Source organism: Rhinolophus sinicus, linkage group LG05 (genome assembly GCF_036562045.2).
Source record: "Rhinolophus sinicus isolate RSC01 linkage group LG05, ASM3656204v1, whole genome shotgun sequence".
Taxonomy (NCBI): Eukaryota; Metazoa; Chordata; class Mammalia; order Chiroptera; family Rhinolophidae; genus Rhinolophus; species Rhinolophus sinicus.
Window position 1 is genome coordinate 144989073 of NC_133755.1, and position 19040 is coordinate 145008112.

The 19040-nt window shown below is 35.1% G+C and overlaps 1 protein-coding gene across 1 annotated transcript; it reads left to right on the plus strand.

Moving 5' to 3' along the window:
* The first annotated feature begins 1548 nt into the window (after positions 1 to 1548).
* Positions 1549 to 19040, plus strand: LOC109452430 (nephrocan). Its single transcript, XM_019741340.2, has 3 exons — positions 1549 to 1737; positions 8766 to 9664; positions 17975 to 19040. Exons 1-3 carry the CDS (start codon positions 1549 to 1551, stop codon positions 18420 to 18422), a joined length of 1536 nt encoding a protein of 511 aa, XP_019596899.2. The 3' UTR covers positions 18423 to 19040.

Consider the following 19040-nt stretch of genomic DNA (forward strand, 5'->3'; position numbering starts at 1 on the left):
TTCAAGGCTTAATCAAAGAAAACAGAATTCTATGGCCACCAACACAGGATAAAAAATGAAACATTGCTATGCCACATAACAGAAAAATTAGTTGTCGTTGATGGCCGGTGAGAGGATAGAATTTTGCAGGCATTTTGTTTCAAGTAACTAAATAGGAATTTACCTTTTTAGCGATACAGGAAGAAAAAGTGTTCAATAAGTATTTCTCTTTGTTGTTTCAAAGCCTAGGCAGAGAAAAGAAACTGGAAAAACGTTTGATTTGGATTTTTTCCCCTCCTTGCTCTTTTATCCAAATTTTCTTTTATTGAGCATTACTTTGCTATTTGAAAATTTTAAAAATTAAAAAAGAAAAATTCTTTTACTAGACAAGATAAATAAATAATGAAGTTTGTTGAAAATCAGAATATTGACAGAAATCTCTTATCACTCTTTGTCTCTGATAGTGAAAGAAAACAGGAAAAACAATCAGAAAAGAGAAGTCAAAAAGTCTGTTGGGAAAAGCACACAGAAATCCTTACTCCGGAAATAGAATAAATTGATTATTAGATCAAAGAAACTTTTGGCTTCAAAATGAATATTATCACAAAGAGAGGTAAGGTTGAAGAGGAGATCAGAGAAGCTTTTCAGTATCAGAAAGGGAGGTTGATTAGCATGGGGAAATTTAGGTCTTCACTTGCAGGGAGAGAATTCTTTATTTAATCTTTCGCTTAAAATGCTTTCAGATCCCTCAGCAGGGATGACCACAGCAAGACAAAAGCCACAGCAAAGGAGTGCCTGGGATAAGTGAAGATTTCTCTCTCTAGTCAGGTGTAAGAGCCAATAGGTTCCTCTGCAGAAACCAGAGGTCTTTTTTCTTCCATTATTACAAATAGATGAAGATTACAGACCCATTTCAAAGTTTTATTCTGGTTTGAGTCAACAATATTTTTGAATAACAAAAATATTTTCCAAATACGATATTTGGAAATCAAGTGAATCAAGTAATGGATGAATCGAACAAGTTATCTGTAGCTCTAAATATTTCTCCATTTACCCTATTGTTTCACCTAGCAATAAAATGTTACTGAAACAACAATAATGAATCGAAAACCTGGCTATGTTCCCATACTAGTTAACGTGAAAAGAAAACACCTGTCCCTTGCAGTCCTACAAAAATGGTTTTAATATGGGGTCACAGAAAATTCAAAGGTTTTATAGCCCCCTATAAAATAGCTCTTTGTCTTTTCCCACTAATTCCCTAGTGTCACATTTAACAAAACAAGGAAACCACAGATAATAGAGGTGTTTGCAGATTAGTCTTTCAAGCCATAAATAACACAGGGTTTTGCTCACCTACAGATATTAAGGCAGCTTATCAATGTTTAAGCCCCTTCCTCTTTGTAACGGTTGCTAACATTTTAACCCAGGCAAATGGAGAATTTTTTCTTTCCTGTCATCTTACATTGACAGAGTACACATTCATAAGATTCTATTATCCGATTTCATGGTATAAAGAGTGAGACATCACCTACACACTCACCTGTTACCTGAGAGGCCCTGTTTTGGAAGATGTATCTGCTTTATGTGTTCCTTGCTTTACTCTCTCTCAGTGATGGTTTCGATCCAAACTGTCCTGGCAGATGCAGCTGCGATTATGTGCAGTCGGTGCAATGCTACAGGCTAACGGAGCTGCCATCGGCCATTCCTCCCACCACCAAGAAGCTCTACATCAGTCATAGCAAAATTCAACACCTTCAGGTAACTATTCATTCATTCAAGTTGCTGCTACTTTATTTTACGTGGCACGGTAAGGGGTGAGTGTGGAATCGTTCAACTTGATTTAAATAGTCAAAATTTAAAACTCAAAGGTTAAAACTTGAAACTCAAAAAATAAAACATATCAAGTTTTGGGTAGTTGCACTAGCTACCAGCTTGCTCTGTATTACGGAGATGGATGTGTGCCTCTGGATATTTCTTTTTAGGGAAGCAGCCAAAAAAAACCAAAAGCCCCACAAAACAAAAAACCAGAATCTATAATTGATATTTTATTTCAGTTTTTGCTTAAAAAATGTCTGATTATGTTGTTGCAAAGAAAAAGTAAAGAAATGGCTCTTTTGAACAAAAAGAGTTTGAGAGCATATGGCTACTTTATGTCTCCAGGATTAAGAGTAAGTCCTTTAAGGGAAAAAAGTAGTTTTGTTTATGCCATAGAAGGCAGATCATACTTAGAGCATTATAAGACTATCAAGATGTACCCAGCATACAAGAATTATTCATCAGACCTTATATGCAGCTAAGCATTAGTATCTTTGTGGAAACCTATGCAGAAGAAATACATGTTTTTGTTTTGCCATGTTGCTGCAGTTCTCATTCTATGTACTTTTAATTATGATTTTTATTTGTATGCTTACCTATTCAGAGGACGCTGAAAAAAGTGCTATAGATTTGTCTTACTTTTATTTTGAAAAAAGGATCAAGAGACTAGGATTCTCACCTTAGTTTGCTTACTAAAAATCGCAGCCTCACTGTTACCTTTATGAAGTGAGAAGTCTGGATTAGATAGATGACCCCAGGCCGCTTCTAGATGGAAAATTCGCTAGCTCTCTGATTTTGCCTTTACTGGTCACTGCTTCTACCTCATTGATCCACATCCTAAAATAAGGAAATGTCTCTCTGTGATCCAGGTGCAAAGTCAACAGGTGAATGTACTTTCCCTTCAAACAGCGCCCCCTCCTCCTTTCATTTGGTTAAGAAATTTTAATGTACTTGTAGTTGCATGTGAACACAGAGGGTTTAAAATATGTGGCGTGGTATTTATTTCGAGGCTTATTCAGCACAATTGCCTAGTTGTCATCTGTTTACTTCTCCTAATCCAGTGGTGCCCAATGCCAGAGAGCAAGTGTGACCCGGTCAGGTCTCAGCATTCAAGCCAAACACCTGGTTAAAGGACCAGATGCTTAAATATTTGTTCTGAGGACTTGAGATGCTGAGAGCTAGGGGTCAACTAAGCCTGGTCATGATTCCACACTGCTGCTTGGCAGCCAGTAAGATGAAATTATGACTCTCTTATCAAGTTTAATGACTGAATCAGTCCATTTGTCATTGGTTTAGGTTCATTGGACTGCAGTATTGCCACTTCCCTGATTTGAACCCAGTTAATTGTCTCTTGAAAGGACAGTTCCCAGCAGAAAGGTTGATGAAATACAGAATTGTTTTATGAAGGAAATAAAAAGCTTTGAGCAATAATATTTTCTCCTTTCTCTTTTCAAAACCTTTAGGTTTTAAATGGCCATATTTCACTGTATTTGGTAAATACAATGTATAGTCTGTGTACTTGGTTTGAATTGTAGAATACAATGCCTATATTTAAAGACAAAAAAAACCTTAAAATATCTCTTCAGATTAATTGCAATAGAAATTATGTGTGTGTGTATATATATATATATATATATACACACATATATATGCATCTATGTATATAAATATATGCATACACATATCACACACATGTATGCATGTATACACAAATACATATATACACATATGTGTATACATGTCACAATTTAAAATGTTTCTATTACGTGTGTATGTGTGTATATATATATATATATATATATACACACATACACAGAGGGTGCCAAAAAAATGTATACACATTTTAAGAGAGGAAAAAACTATATTAAAATTGTAATACTCAATATGTACCAATAATAAAAGACGAATACAAGTCATGTGTATACATTTTTTTGGCAACCGCAATATATGGTGTTTGGAACCATCACACAGTAATTTAACTGTGCTTGGGATTGTGAATAAAAGAAAAATACACAGTTCCTGCCATCAAGAAAAAAGGGATTTTATCAATTTATCTGTAAAAAATTCTACTTCTTTGAAGGTGCATTCCATCGGGCTGTAAAAATCTCTTTGTTCTTCTGTGTGTCTTATACTGTGCCCTGGTCCCTTCCCCCTTGGCTCTAGTCTTCCTCTCTATCCTAAGCCCTGCATGTCTTGAGTGCCTTCAGTGTCCAACGTCCTAGTCTCATCCTTCCTTAAACTCATAAAAAAGTATCTTTTACCATAGGCATCTACTGTCTTGGTTATGCCATAATCCTCTTTATACCTAAAACTTCTTCACTCAAAAATCTTGAATTTCCATCCTGTCTCTGGTCCTCATCTCCTTTCCTTTCAGCTGTCCTAATCTGCATTTATCTTTCTACCTCATGGAGACTTCTAATCCTAGACCGACCCAATCAATTTATTTCTTATCTATCCTTCTACCTTTTCCCTGTTTTGCATCCAATAATGAATTACCTCAACACTTATCCAGCAAAGCCTCAGTCTTAAGTTAGGGTGATCATTTTCCTTTATTTCTCCTGTACCTGAACATATGGATGCTGCTGGAGAGGATTACACAACCTCTGTGTGTGTGTGTGTGTGTGTGTGTGTGTGTGTGTGTGTGTGGTGTTTAGAACCATCACACATTTGTAGAATCACCACAAATTCAAGGTCTACCAACCTCATCTGGGTCTTCAATGTCACCCATCTGTCCTTTCAATTTTTCTTTGTTATGTTCTCCCTATATTCCCTCCACATCTTCCAAGACTTCAGTATAGTTTTGGATTGCCTTCTCAATCCCTGCCCTCCTTATTCTCACCAAATGGCTGGCCTTTCATTTTATTGACAAATTATGACAAAACTGAGGCCATTATTCTTGATCTCCCTCAATTCCTGCTGTGTATTAACTTGTCTCTATCCAATTCTGCAAACTCTTTCCTTCAGAAAGGATGAGGTATCTCTCCTTCTGTTCAAGGCAACCTCCCTCCCATGCCCTTGATTCCATCTTTCTCACCTGCCCCCAAAGCTTGCTCTATTATTCTCCCCACTCCCATATCGTTAGTTGGTTTTTCTGCACTAGCCTATAAATATGTGCCTTTCACTACAATAAAAATAAAAGTATTTTAATCCTGTGTCTCCTCTTGCTACTATCTTTATTTGCAAAACTCCATGAAAGGGTAGTCTGTATTTACTGTCTCCACTTCTTCTGTTTATTCTTTAATTCACTGTTGTCTGGTTTCTACCTACTCCACACAGCTAAAACTGTTCTCTCTCAGACATTGGCTCAATCCTATTTCTTGAAATTCCGATTTTCTTGCCTTCCATGACACCACACTTTTATGTCTTCATTATTCCTCCCTGATATTTCTTTTCTGCCATTTTTATAGGTTTCTTTTCTTCCACTGCCCCTTGGTTTTTGGCTTTTCCAGAGGGTCTCAATCATCAGCCATCTCTTTTTTTACTATGCACACTCTCCTTAGGTGACTTTATGTACATGATGATGGCTCCCACAACTGAGTTTCTATCATACCTTTCCCCCATGTTTTAGTTTTATTCAGCTGTCTACTAGATCTCTCTCTCTCAATAACAAGCTATAAACTGAATTCAGTCTTTCTCACTAAACCTGTGGTCTTTTGTGACTGGCTTTTCCACTTCAAAAATGTCCTCAAAGTTGATCCGTGCTGTAGCATATGTCTGAATTTTCTTCTTTTTAAAGACAGAATATTGTATATGCCACATTTTGTTTATCCATATATCAGTTGATGGACATTTGGGTTGTTTCCTCTTTTTGGCTATTATGAATATAATGCTGCTATGAACATTCATGTACATGTTTTGTATGGACATATGTTTTCATTTCTCTTGGGTATATACCTAGGAGTGGAATTTCTGGGTCATATGGTAATTCTATGTTTGACATTTTGAGGAACTGCCAGACTTTTCCAAGTGGCTTCATCATTTTACATTTCCACAGCAATGTATGAGTTTCAATTTTTCCACATCCTTGCTAGCATTTCTTATCTTTTTTTTTTTGACCACAGCCATCCTAGTGAGGTCAGGTGGTATATCTCATTATGTCTTTGACTTTCATATCACTAATGTTGAGCATCTTTCATATGATTATTGGCCATTTGTATACTTTCTTTGAAGAAGTGTCTTTAAATATCTTTTGCCCATTTTTAATTAGGCTTTTTGTCTTTTTATTATTGAGTTGAAAGAGTTTTTTAATATATGCTAAATATAAATCTTTTATCAGATATATTATTTGTGAAAATTTTTCTCATTCTGTGGGTTATCTTTTATTTTCTTGATGGTGTCCTTTGAAGCCCAAAAGTATCCAATTTTGATTAAGTCAAATTTGTCTATTTTTTCTTGTGTCACGTTTGTTTGATATCATATCTAAAATACCTTTTACCAAACCCAGGGTCATGAAAATTGATGCTCATATTTTCTTCTAAGAGGTTTATAGTTTTAGCTCTTACATTTAGAAGACAAATAGGAATGTCTTTATGGGGGGCAGTCATTTACATGGTTGCACTTTACATCTTTTGTGGAAGAAAAGAAGTTACTTAAAATTCCTCCTAGGTAAGAAATATATAAACAGGGTTTATCACCAAGTGGGGGATTATAGATTGTTTTTATACTCTCTCCATACCTTCCAGAATTTTAAAATCATTTACCGAGAATAAGTGTTTTGATGTTCAGAGTAAAAAATTCCAACATTGTTTTGAAAACTTTTTGCTGGCTTGTTCACACATGTCATAGGTAGTTACTGTGACAGTATGTCAGTTTTGTATGTACCTTAGACCTATAAGAAGTTCAGGAAAAGCGTGTGGCCCTCTAATGCTCGGAGCATGGTCTGCCCAGAATTGAAACCAGAAACAAAGCCTTTCATGGGGAAGCCAGTAGGAGTTGCCCTTCTGCTCTACTTCATTTTACTTCCCTCCTTTTTTTATAAATTTTCATATTGTATTGTAACTTTTATCTACATATGTATTAGGTAACTAAACTGTAAAACTGTGATGGCAGGAATTATACCTAGATAAGCAATCTATGCCTAATTATTAATGCCAAACCATACTTACCTTGCTTTTTAAGCAACATTGGAAAAACTGCCAGCAGCCCCAAGGTTAGCTCTAGGACAAAAGCATCTCTTTCCACATCTCATTGAGCACAGCCAGGCTTAGGCCAGGAAAAATGAAAAAACAGGTCTGGCAGAACTTTTTTCTTTTGTTAGTTCTTCAAACTCAACTGAAAAGTTGAAAATCAGTAGGTATTTTCCTCACTGTTTGTGCCACCATAAGTATATTCTTCAGTTAAATGAATATTGTAGTGGTTAAGGTTAAAAATATATGTGTTGGGGTAAGATAAACCTGGGTTGAAAACCCAACTTTTCTACATGCTATATAGATATATTTGGACAGGTTGTTTCGCCTTTTGAGCCTTAGTTTCCCCTCTGAGAAAAGGGTATAATCATGCTTACACATAGGGCTTTGTAAAGATAAACATTGTAAATACTTAAATAAAGGTAGCCATTTTAATTAATAATCAAAAGTAATCTGCATTGTCTCTGATAAAAAGAAAAAGAAAGGTTTCTCTATGTTTAATAAGAGAAAACAACTATCTACTGGATTCGGTTAAGAATACGGACTATTTACTATATTTACTATTTAGGCCAGTCTGTATACTTTACAAATAGAAATCAAGACAAACTGACAGATTGACGCTCAGACACCACACTTGTCTATTCCCCAAATAAATTGCCCATTCAGATGCACGTCATCTCTGATATTTGCTGCATAATGAGCAATCTTTTAGAGTTTATGGTCACTCAGAAGTGGAAGTTCTTCTTTTGGGAGCTCAACAGTCCAAGAAATAAAGATCTATGTCTAGACTCGTTTCTGACTTTATATGAAAGAAAAGCCTAGAAAAGGGGACTTCAGAATGGAGAGTAGATTAAAGAACACTTGAGTCTTGGACAGGTCATTTAATATTTTTTTTTGGAGGGGGGCTGAAATCTTCATTTCTTAAATGGAAGATTTGGACTAGAAAATCTCTAAAAACTCTGCTTTTCTAAAATTATATGATTTGTGTCCAGATCTTGAGTTTTTTTAAAAAAACATTAGTTGTAGAACAAATGCAATAGAAAATGCATTAGAAAATGGTGAACTGAAGAAGAAAGGTCTTTGGAGTCCAACAGAGTTTGTTGAAATTCTCAACTCTTTCACTTACTAACTTCTAATTTCCTCATCTAAAAGCCAGAGTTGACAACAGCAAACTTGAGTGTTATTAGGAGAATTAATGATAACATAGAGAAAAACCACTTCACACTTGTAGGTATTCAACAAGGGCAAGAAAAAATTTTCTCTGATAGGCTCATCCTAGTGATAGCAGTATTTAGGACATTTAAAATTTTTATTTTTCATGCTTAAAAAAAAAATAAAGGTAATTTCTACTTAAAAAAAATTCAAATAATGCAAAATGTAGATAGATTATGAAAATCCCTTGTAATCTTACACCCTAGTGTTAGCAACTGTTAATGGTTTGGTGAAAGATTTCCAGATTGTTTCAATTTGGGGCTGTTATAAGATGACACAACAAGGAACATCTTATCCCATAAATTATTGTGCAATTATAGGTACTTCTGCCTAGAAGTAAACTTGCTGGGTCAGAGAACATGCAGCAAAAGTTGACCAATACTGCATGTCTAAGAACAGTGTGTGAAAGTGCATAAAATGGTTTTGATATCTTACAATGTTAGCAATCATAAATAAAAAGTCAGGATCTGAGTTTTCATCCTTTTGCAAGAGATAATTTAAAATAGATCCTGAAAGGAAATCTGAAATGTCATTACTATTGAATGATTATACATATGTTTTTTCCCCCACATAATTTTAATTTATTGCTTTTCTCCCTGCTCCCCACTTCTGCCTTTTTTTTTTTTTTTTAAGCTATCTAAGTTGACCGGAATGTTGGCTCTAGAAGATTTTATTCTTCTGGCCAGTGGAACAGAGTCAGTAGAAAATGATACCTTCAAAGCTCTGGGTACCTTGAAGACCTTGGAACTCTGGAAAAATAAGCTCAGACGAGTCCCCAGTGCTCTCCCAGCCAGTCTTGAAGTGTTAAAACTAAATGATAATTCCATATATGTCCTGCACGGATCTGATTTTGAAGGACTGAAGAAATTAAAAATCCTTGAACTTAAAAACAACCTGATATCTTCCCTGTCTGATATCTTCTCCTCCCTTGCCAGTTTGCAAAGTTTGATGTTGGATGGGAACAATATTGATACGGTAGCTGGACCACTGGCTCTTCCCCATCTGAAACATATGAGCATGGAGAATAATAAACTGCATCTTATACCAGCTGTCTTCTTTACTTCTCTACAGTCTTTGCAGTTTCTCAGTTTCAGTGGTAACTTTCTGACAAGAATTCCTATTAATCTGCCCAAATCCTTGGTCTCTTTAAAGATGGAGAGAAACCAGCTCAAAGTGGTAAGGTTTCGAGATATGAAACACTTGGAGAACCTTTCCCATCTTTACCTGTCAGAAAATTCTCTCTCTTCCATCGATGGGGCACAGCTCCTTGCCAATTTAACCACTCTTGAGCTGTCCCACAACCAGCTTCAAATGCTGCCCCTAAGATTTCCGGCAAGGCTACAGAAGCTTGATATTAGCAATAATCTCATTCAGAGAGTTACAGTGCAAGACTTTCAGGACCTCCGAGACTTGAAACATTTGTTTCTGGACAACAACATTGTCAGCCTGTTCGAAGCAGGAGCCTTGCAGAGGTGTTCCCAGCTGTCTAATCTGGCCCTGGAGCAGAATTTGCTGTTATCTATACCTCTGAGGTAAGTGAGCAGCGGTGCCATTTATGGTCACTAGTATAAAGGTTCTCCAAAGATTGGGGCAAGGAGCACACTAGACAAGCAAGAACATTAGTCAGAGCAAACAAAGATGATCTGACCAAAGCTACCCAAGGGTTGAGGGGTAGAAATTTTAAACAAGAGATTAGAATCTCCAGCCCTCAATTTGAGGCCAGCACTAACTTAATTTATTATTTTGCCCATGGGACAAGACACCAATGGATGAGATCTATATTTGAAAATACGCAATGCTGCTTTGGGGAAGTGTGCTAACAAACATGATATGGAGATATTACTTGTAAAAGGTGTGTTTCAGTTTCTAAGTATATGGCCTGGGTTAACCCAGGGCAGAAGAGGCATGGGCTTAGCCATTAGCAAAGCAAGGACACGAGCAACAAAATGGAGGTGGGGGTGGGGGAAATGCAGTAAGATATTTATTCTTTAAAAAGCATTGAAATAGTAGTTATGGGGGAAAAAAAACTTTACAATTTAATATTATACACATTTATTTTGAATTACTTATTTGTGAGCCTCATATCCTTCTTAGTGCTGTGATCTTTAAAGGATTTAACTGGCTCTGCTTATTCTCTGTGTGTCTGTGAGTGTGTGAGGCCATTTGTGTTGGCCTTACCTTCTGGTTTTGGTTGTCTCTTCACCTCTCTCTCTGTCTCTGTCTCTCTGTCTCTGTCTCTGTCTCTGTCTCTGTCTCTGTCTCTCTCTCTCTCTCTCTCACACACACACACACACACACACACACACACACGCCCTCATACTCTGACACTTAATTTCTCTTTCCAAATATCTCTCCCTCTATACCCAACCCAATGTTCCCCCAAACCAGTCATAATCTAAGTGTACATGTATACATTAATTGACCCTATTTATTTTTTGACCCTATTTATTTTTAAGCTTTCTCCTATGTTCTACATTTTAAAGTAGATAAATAAAAAAGTAGAATACAGCACTATTATTCTCTCTAAAAATATATTATATTGTTTATTATATGTGCCTACCAGTGGATTATTTTTTCTTTTAGCACTTTATAGAAAAGAAAAGGCTTCTTGCCTGCCTATTATCATTATTATTTCTCATAATATACCAGCTTTTGGCTTCTGTAGAATCCTATGGCACGCTATTTATTTTCATTGTTAGTTAAAATAATTTTTCTTACCAATGACAAAGAGAAAAATTATCTTTGCTATTTACAGGTGTTAATTTTTTTCTAGTTAAAAAAGAGACTTCATTATACAGTATGGTAACTGTACTACTCAGTTCAAAACATCAAAACGTGATTTTCCAACTGAAATCCATGTTTTAAAATATATAATTCAGGGTGATTTGAAAGTAATCAATTTCTTTTAATGCACAGCCTGTGCACACAGTTAATTTAATTCCCTAAATATGTTTGGAGCATTTACCATGTGCCAGTTACTTTACCAGGCATTTGGGATGCATCCGTTTAATAAAAGAGAGAAAACTTCTTGTTCTGTACCGCTTAAATTCTAGCAAGGAAAGAGTGACAATCACATAATGTATAAGTAAAGTATGTAATATTTAGATGGTGTTAGGTGTTAGAGTTCATGACAACAAAAAAGGGCAGGATTACTAGATTCAAGACTATAGAGTGGGGGTGCCTGGTTGAAATTTTAAATAAGCTAAGCTCTCATGAAAATGCAATTTTTGAGCAAAGACTGAAAGGAGATGAGAGATTAGCTGTGAAGCAATTTGGGAGAAAAGGTGTTCCAGACAGAAGAGCCGGTACAAATCCCACGAAGGCAAGAATATGCCTGCTGAGTTCCAAAACTTTAACCCTTGTTATTTAAATAATTACTATGTTTCAAGCTATTTTGCTACTGCATGTCTCTACTCAAAAAAAAAAAAAAAAAAAAAAAAAAATCATGTATGTAATAAAAACTCATAAAACAGGCTAGGGAGTGACTTTATCACATAAGGATTCTCAGAGGCTATGACAGCTGTGGGCAAAATTGAGAACTCAGTTGATTTTTCTATTCAGTTTACTTTTAGACAGCATTTGGTTAAGTAATGCTGCTAAATTTAATGAGTAAAAAATAGCTTACTTATTTACTCCTACTAGCATATTTGTGTTTTAATAAGTGACTGTAGAAAGCCCTGTGTTTCTACCCAGTGGAGTGTATAGTGGAGTTGCAAGCCTGAGTGAACTATTATTTTCAAATCTGACTTCACATTAGAATGATCTGAAAAACTCAAAAAAAATCATACTCATGCCCAGACCTCACTTCAAACAAATTAAATCAGACACCCGGGGTTGGGGCCCAAGCATCAGTAGTTTTAAACAGTTCCCCAGATGAGTTTACTGTGCAACCAGGGTTGAGAACTAGTGGGCAAAGGCAGTGGGGCAAGTAACATGAGATGGGAATGGGCTTTTCCTGTGAGACTTAAATTAAACAACATAACTGTCTGCTCTGTCAAAGAACTTGGCTAGCTATGAAAGTAAAATTCTTGTAGAGAGTGATTTTTAAATTCAAATTTAAAAATCACTCTCTACAAGAATGATCTATTTGAATTTTTAAAAATATTTGAATTTTAAAACTTTTATTTATGAGCTTTAAACAGTACACCCTTTCTTTTCCTCTCTCTCTCTGTCTCTCTTTCTTTCTCTGTCTCTCTCTCTCTCTCTCTCTCCCCCCCTGCACACTCCTTATTCAGACACAAAGTTACACTTTAAAATTCAGTTTTGTATATAAACTGTAATAAACACATGCTATTTATTTCTATCACAAACTATTTTCACAAATCCTTCTTTTCCACTTTGCATTCTACATTTCATCAAGAATAACAGTCTACCCTATTTGCCATTGTCAATATGGTAACTGAGGTAGAAAATAATACCTAACATTCATTAAGTGCTAAAATCAGCAGTGAATTCATATACATTCGTTGTTCCTTACAGCAATCCTGTGAAGGTAGGTACGTTGCTTTACCTATTATTTTACAGATTAGGATGTTACTGTTAAGAGGAATCAAGAAACTTGCTCAAAGTCACATCCTCAGTAAGCGGCAGCGGCAGGTTTAGCACAGTAGTCTAACTCCACAGCCGGGATCTGTGACCATCGCAGGAGCACCGGCCTCTGAGGCTAACCCTACTGTGGGCAGTGCACTACAGTACTTAGAGGTCTGAACGCCTTGCTTTGCTGCTTCACATTTCACCCATCTGCAGCTCAGAGAACAAATATATCACATCGTCTCTTCTTTATCCACTTTTTGGATAATTCAAATCCAGGACAGCTTTCTTCAAACTAACACAGTCCAGTTAGCATTTTATCTTACTTACGTATACCCAAGTGCCATCTACTTGCAAAATAGGATAGGCCTCTTTTTAGCCTAAAAAGCAACAACTACCCAAAGAACATACAGCATTTCTAGAAACACATTTGTCGTAAAATCAGGGCTACCTTTTCATAGAAATCAGAATTACAAAGATAAATTATATCTAAGCAATAAATGACTGCCCGAAAGTCACAAAACCAGGAAAATTAGTGTTTTTTTCTTCCGATGTCATTTTGGCTATACATCCATAGAAACAAGAGAAAGAGAAAAAAATGTACTCCTAAGAACAGGTGCAATATTTGGTTACTCAGCCCAGAACTGAATAATTGTGTTTTTTTCAAAGAAAACTTGGCTTGCTTATTTTCTCTAGCTAACATTTATTATGTGACTTCTGTGTACTGAGAACTTTCATCTGCAGGGTGGAAAATTAGAAGTTTTAGGAAGTGAAATTACCTACCTAAAACCACATATTGGTAAATATTAATGGAATGAACGGTCAAAGTTAGAACCCAAGTCCTAATGGGTAGGGACTTTTTCCATTTTAGGTTTACTCTATCATATCTTTTTCCAGTTTTGCTCTCTTGTACTCTCAATGGGAACAGAATCTTGCTTACTGCTTGCTACACAGTCTGTTAATAGTCAATCTTTCCTTGGTTGGGGGGAAAGCTATACATGAGAGACTTTCTGTGCACCTTTGAGAGATGTACCTTACAGAAGCTAATGTGTGCACAAATCACATTGTCTTGGCAATTAAACTCAAATGAATTTAATCGTCAAGCTGTTAAAATGTATGAAGTAATTTCCCGGGTAATTTAATCTTTGTTACGTAAATTTTATTCCGACTAAGGAGAAGGCATTTATGTAAATATATTTACTATATAGTTTAGAATATGAATACAACTATAAAATATATAAACATAAATATACATATATAAATTTAAAATATAAATATAAAATAAAAACCCAAGGGTACAATTTTAAGCTAAGAGCCAATAAAAAACCTAAAAGGATAAACTTTTGGAATGAAATTCGTGTAAGAATAATACTCTAACAAGCAAAGGGGATACTGTCATAAAACATCATTAAATTCATTTGTTTTTGCTCTTTGACATAACAATCAATGACTGGGAATGTCACAGTAAATTTCACTGAATACTAAAAAGGCATGAACATCCAATGTGTTTACACTGTAGGGAAATACTATTTGGATGGCCATTTGAAGGGCCTTTTGAAGGCCTTTTTTTTTCTGTAAAACTTCCCAACTTTTTGTGTTTCATGAAAAGAATGGCACTAAGTATAAAGTTTTTGTATAGCAGAAAATTTGAGGGTTCACAATTGTGATTCTTTTTTATTTTTTTTATCAATGGGCATTAGTATGACATTTTTCAAATTGCTATCCACAGTTTTAAAATTTTTTTTTTGTGTAAAACTTCCCAACTTCTTGTGTTTCATAAAAAGAATGGCACTAAATATAAAGTTTTTGTATAGCAGAAAATTTGGGGGTTCACAATTGTGATTCTTTTTTATTTTTTCACATTGCTATCCACAGTTTTAAAAACTTTTTTTTTCCTTGACTATAAAGCAATATTTGTTCAAGGTTGAAAATTTAGTGTGCTGGAAAATAAAAAACGCACCCATAATTGCTCAGAGAGCCTGTGTCTAATCATAATTTGTTTTTACATATTTGGGATCATTCAATTTTGTATTCTAATTTTTCCACCTAACATTATAGATTTTTTTGCTTTCCCTTTTCCCTTTTCTTTCTATGTTTCCTAAGTATCACTATGGACTTATGGATCTTAATTTATTCAGTGTGTTATGATCCTTTATAGTTGCTAGTCTATTTTCATGCTCAAATTGTCCCAAATTTGGCTAGTCAGAGCCCCTTTTAGTTGGTTCTTGTGTTCATGAGACATGACTTCATTATCTATCTTTTTTTTAATTGTGGTAAAATACACATAAAATTTACCGTTGTAACCATTTTTAAGTGTACAGATCAGTATTGCTAAATGTCTTCACATTGTTGTGCAGCTCATCTCCAGAACACTTTCATCCCACAAAACTGAAATTCTACACCCATTAAACAGCAACTCCTCATTTCCCTTCCCTTCAGCCCCTGGCAACCACCATTCTACTTTCTGTGTCTATGAATTTGATTACTCTAGGTATCTCAAATAAGTGAAATCGTACTGTAGTTGTCTTTTTATGATAGGCTTTTTCATTTAGCATAATGTCCTCAAAGTTTATCCACTTTTTAGCATGTGTCAGAATTTACTTTTTAAAGTTGGATGATATTTATTGTATGTACATATAGCAAAATGTGATATGTGTGCTATATATTCATCTGTCAATGAACACTTGGGCTGCTTCCACACTTTAGCTATTGTGAATTCAGTGCGGGTGTATGAGTGCCTAAATATCTCTTCAAGACCCTGCTTTTAATTCTTTTGAGTATTTACCCAGAAGTGGAACTGCTGGATCATATTGTAATTCTATTTATAATGTTTTGAGGAACGACAATACATATGGTAAGATACCATATCTGTTCCTTAGCAACTGTGCCATTTTACATCCCTACCAACAGTATACACGGGTTCCAATTTCTCTACATTTTTGCCAGTACTTCTTATTTTCTGGTTTTTTCTTTGTTTTGTTTGTTTTTTGTTTTTTTGGTAGTAGCCATCCTGATGGGTATTCTGTTAATCTTTAAACATTGTATTGCATTCTGGCTCAGAAGTTCTAGCTTACCTCACCCCAGATATGGGATCAGCCATTTCTCCAAGAAACCTTGTTTTTTTTTAAGTGGAGATTGGAATTCTGAAACTAAGATCTGAGTGTGTGGTGTGCTTATGGTATGAGGGCAGTGCCACTACTAGGGTGTAATATTGTTTCTTCTATTGTAATATTGTTTCTAGGTCCTTTCAGCACACAGAGCTAGAAAATATATTTTGAAAATTATGAATTCACATGGACATTTCCAATTCATAGTTAACATTAGAGATGGTTTTACTTCTTCTGTTTTGTAATTGTACCTTTTTCTTTTACAGTGAAAATCTTGGTTTCTAATAACATTAATATATTTACTTGTTTTGTCTTACTCTGTTCATTAAATAGTTTTAAAATTTAGTTACTAACATTAATATTAACAGTAAACATACTGAGAGAAATTTCTTTCAGGTCCTTTTATCCTTAGACTCTAAGACATAACCACCAAGGATGTTCAGTCAGAGTACTTTTCTCTTTTCTCTATATGTTTATGTTTATGTTACCAACATAAACATTTGAATAATTAATTAATTTGTTTGATTCTGCTTGTGTTCAATTTTAGGGCTTGATTTTTTTCCTTTTTTGTTCTGTTTTGTGGACATATAAAACATTAATGTGATTCAAAATTTAAAACCATATGGAACCAAACATTCCCTAATAAGTAACCATTTTTATTCACTACTGGTTTATCTTTTTTCCCCCAAATACAAGCAAATATGTGTATATGTATTCTTATTTCCCTTTTTCTTGCACAAAAACTAGCATATTATATATATGCTGTTCTGCTTCTTGGTTTTTTTCCCCCTTTAACAATACTTTCTAGAAACCATTTTGATAGTTCATAGAGACCAACTCCTTTCTTTTTTAAGGATGCATACCAGTTCTTTTCTGATGTACTGGTTGTTTCCAATCTTTTGATATGATCAGCAATACCATAATAAATGCCGCATACACTGTTTTATATTTGTGGAGTCATGTCTTCAGAGTATATACCCAAAAGTAAGATTGCTGGGTCAAAGGGTAAAAAAGCATATGCTATTTTCTTAGGTTTTACTAAATTCAGGAGCTGTGCCATTTCAGACTCCTACAAGCTAAATATAAGAATGTCTGTTTCTTCACAACTTTGCTCACAGAAAGTATTGTTAAAGATTAGGATTTTTACCAGTCTGATAGGTGAGAAATGGCATGGTTTTATTTTTCATTTCTCTTTCCTGAATATAGTTGAAGTTTCCAGTCTGATTTAAAACATTTCTTTTCAAGGGAGATTAGCTCTTTGTCTGGGATGTACGTTGCAGATATTTCCCCAAATTTATCATTTGTCTTTTGACTTTGCATATGCCTTTTGCCATACACAATTTCTTTTAAAATTATTTTTAGTGTAGTTGATTTATTGATTTTTTTTATAGCTTCTGGATTTTAAGTCATAGTTAAAAAATTCTCACACAATTAATATTTTAAAAATTATTTGAAAACATGATTTTTATGATCACATAATAGTCTTTATCTCTTCATTTCCAGTAGTGGACATTCGTCTTTTATCACTTTTTTTTTTTTTTTTTGCTATTATAAATATGATAAAATGTGTAACAAACATATTGGTAAATATGTCTCTGTTTTCTTCTCCTATTATCTCCAAAGTCAAAAGGCATGACATTATTTAAATTTGATACATGTTATCAAATTGTTTCCAAAGTGGTACCAATGTACACTCCCAGCGCCAGTGTTCAAGTTCTTACCTCATTACACCCTCAGTAGCAATAAGTTTTAAATTTATAACCAAAATCATGTTCTCATCTGATACACAAAAATGTTGCATCATTTTTTCATTTGCCTTTTATATTCATTAAGAACATTTTTTTCCATATTTTTATTTCTATAAATTATGATTCATGGCCTTTGTCAACTAAAAAAATGGGAACTTAGTACTTTTCTTATTGATTTATTTGTGTGATCCCATTTGACAAGAAAAGTATTAGAGTTTTATGACTAGGAGCCAGAAAAAAACAGCAAGTTGGAAAATAAGACTTATGAGGAAGGATTGAAAACTTACAGAAAAGACTGAGGTTTGCACTTATAATTACTTCTTAAAAAAAAAATGTTTTCTAGCTTCAGAAAGGACAGAGCTATAGAAAAGGCGGGTGTTGCTCAATCTGAGTTGCTCTGCAATTATGGAATAATGGTCATGACCTTCTCTTGCATCCTGGTTTTCTGCTGTTGCAGACTTCCTGGGACCTTAGCCAGGCTGGATCTCAAAGGCAATGCCATCCGGGACATTGCTGAGAGGGAGCTCAAGGATATGAAGCAGCTTCAGGTTCTAAACCTTAGGAACAATAAGATCTCGACCTTAGACCTCAAAGCCTTGGAGGGGCTACCTCGCCTCAGGCACCTGTATCTGGATGGAAATCCATGGAATTGCACTTGCAGTCTCGTAAGAGCGCGGGAGGTCCTGAAGGCCAAGGGGACAGATGTGAGGGGAGGACAGTGTGCAGCACCAGCTGAAAGACAAGGGGAGAGCTGGATGTCTTCCAAGAAGATCATGAGGCAATGTGAGCATCACTTACATCTGACCGAGAAAAGCAAAGAGACCAAAAAGAAATCAAAACCTGAAGAGCACTCCAGCATCAGAATCAACGTGGATGATGATTATTATGATTATGAAATTGATTAACTGTGAGCTTTGCATACAGTTTAGAGAAAGGTTTTGCTTCTTGTTCTTTTCTTTTTTAAATAGACTTCAGTTTTAGAGCAGTTTTAGGTTCACAGCAAAATTGAGAGGACGGTACAGAGATTTTTCATTCGTCCCCAGAGATTTTCCATATGTCCCCTCTCCCACTCTCCCCCATTACAAATGCTCCACCAGCATGGCACATTTATTACAATCAATGAACCTGCACTGACACATCATAATCGCCTAAGGGACACAGTTTATATTAGAATTCACTCTTCATATTGTATATTCTATGGGTTTGGACAAATGCATGGCATGTATCTACCATTATATTATCATACATAGTAGTCTCACTGCCCTAAAAATTATCTGTGCTCCTGAAAAAGTTTTTTAATATTCAATCTTTTAAGCAGAAATATTCTATACATTTAGATATAGAAAAGACTCTTTTCTGTAAGTTTTTCTTTCTTTTTTAAAGCATGAAATGAGGTTAAGCTAAGTTGCGATGGGAGGGGGTAAGTAGAAAGGAACAATGGTAAGATGATGTAAGATTCCTTGCATGTTAAAAGTAATTTGTTTGTGTTTTGTACTGAAATCTAGATAAATAACAATGCCAAA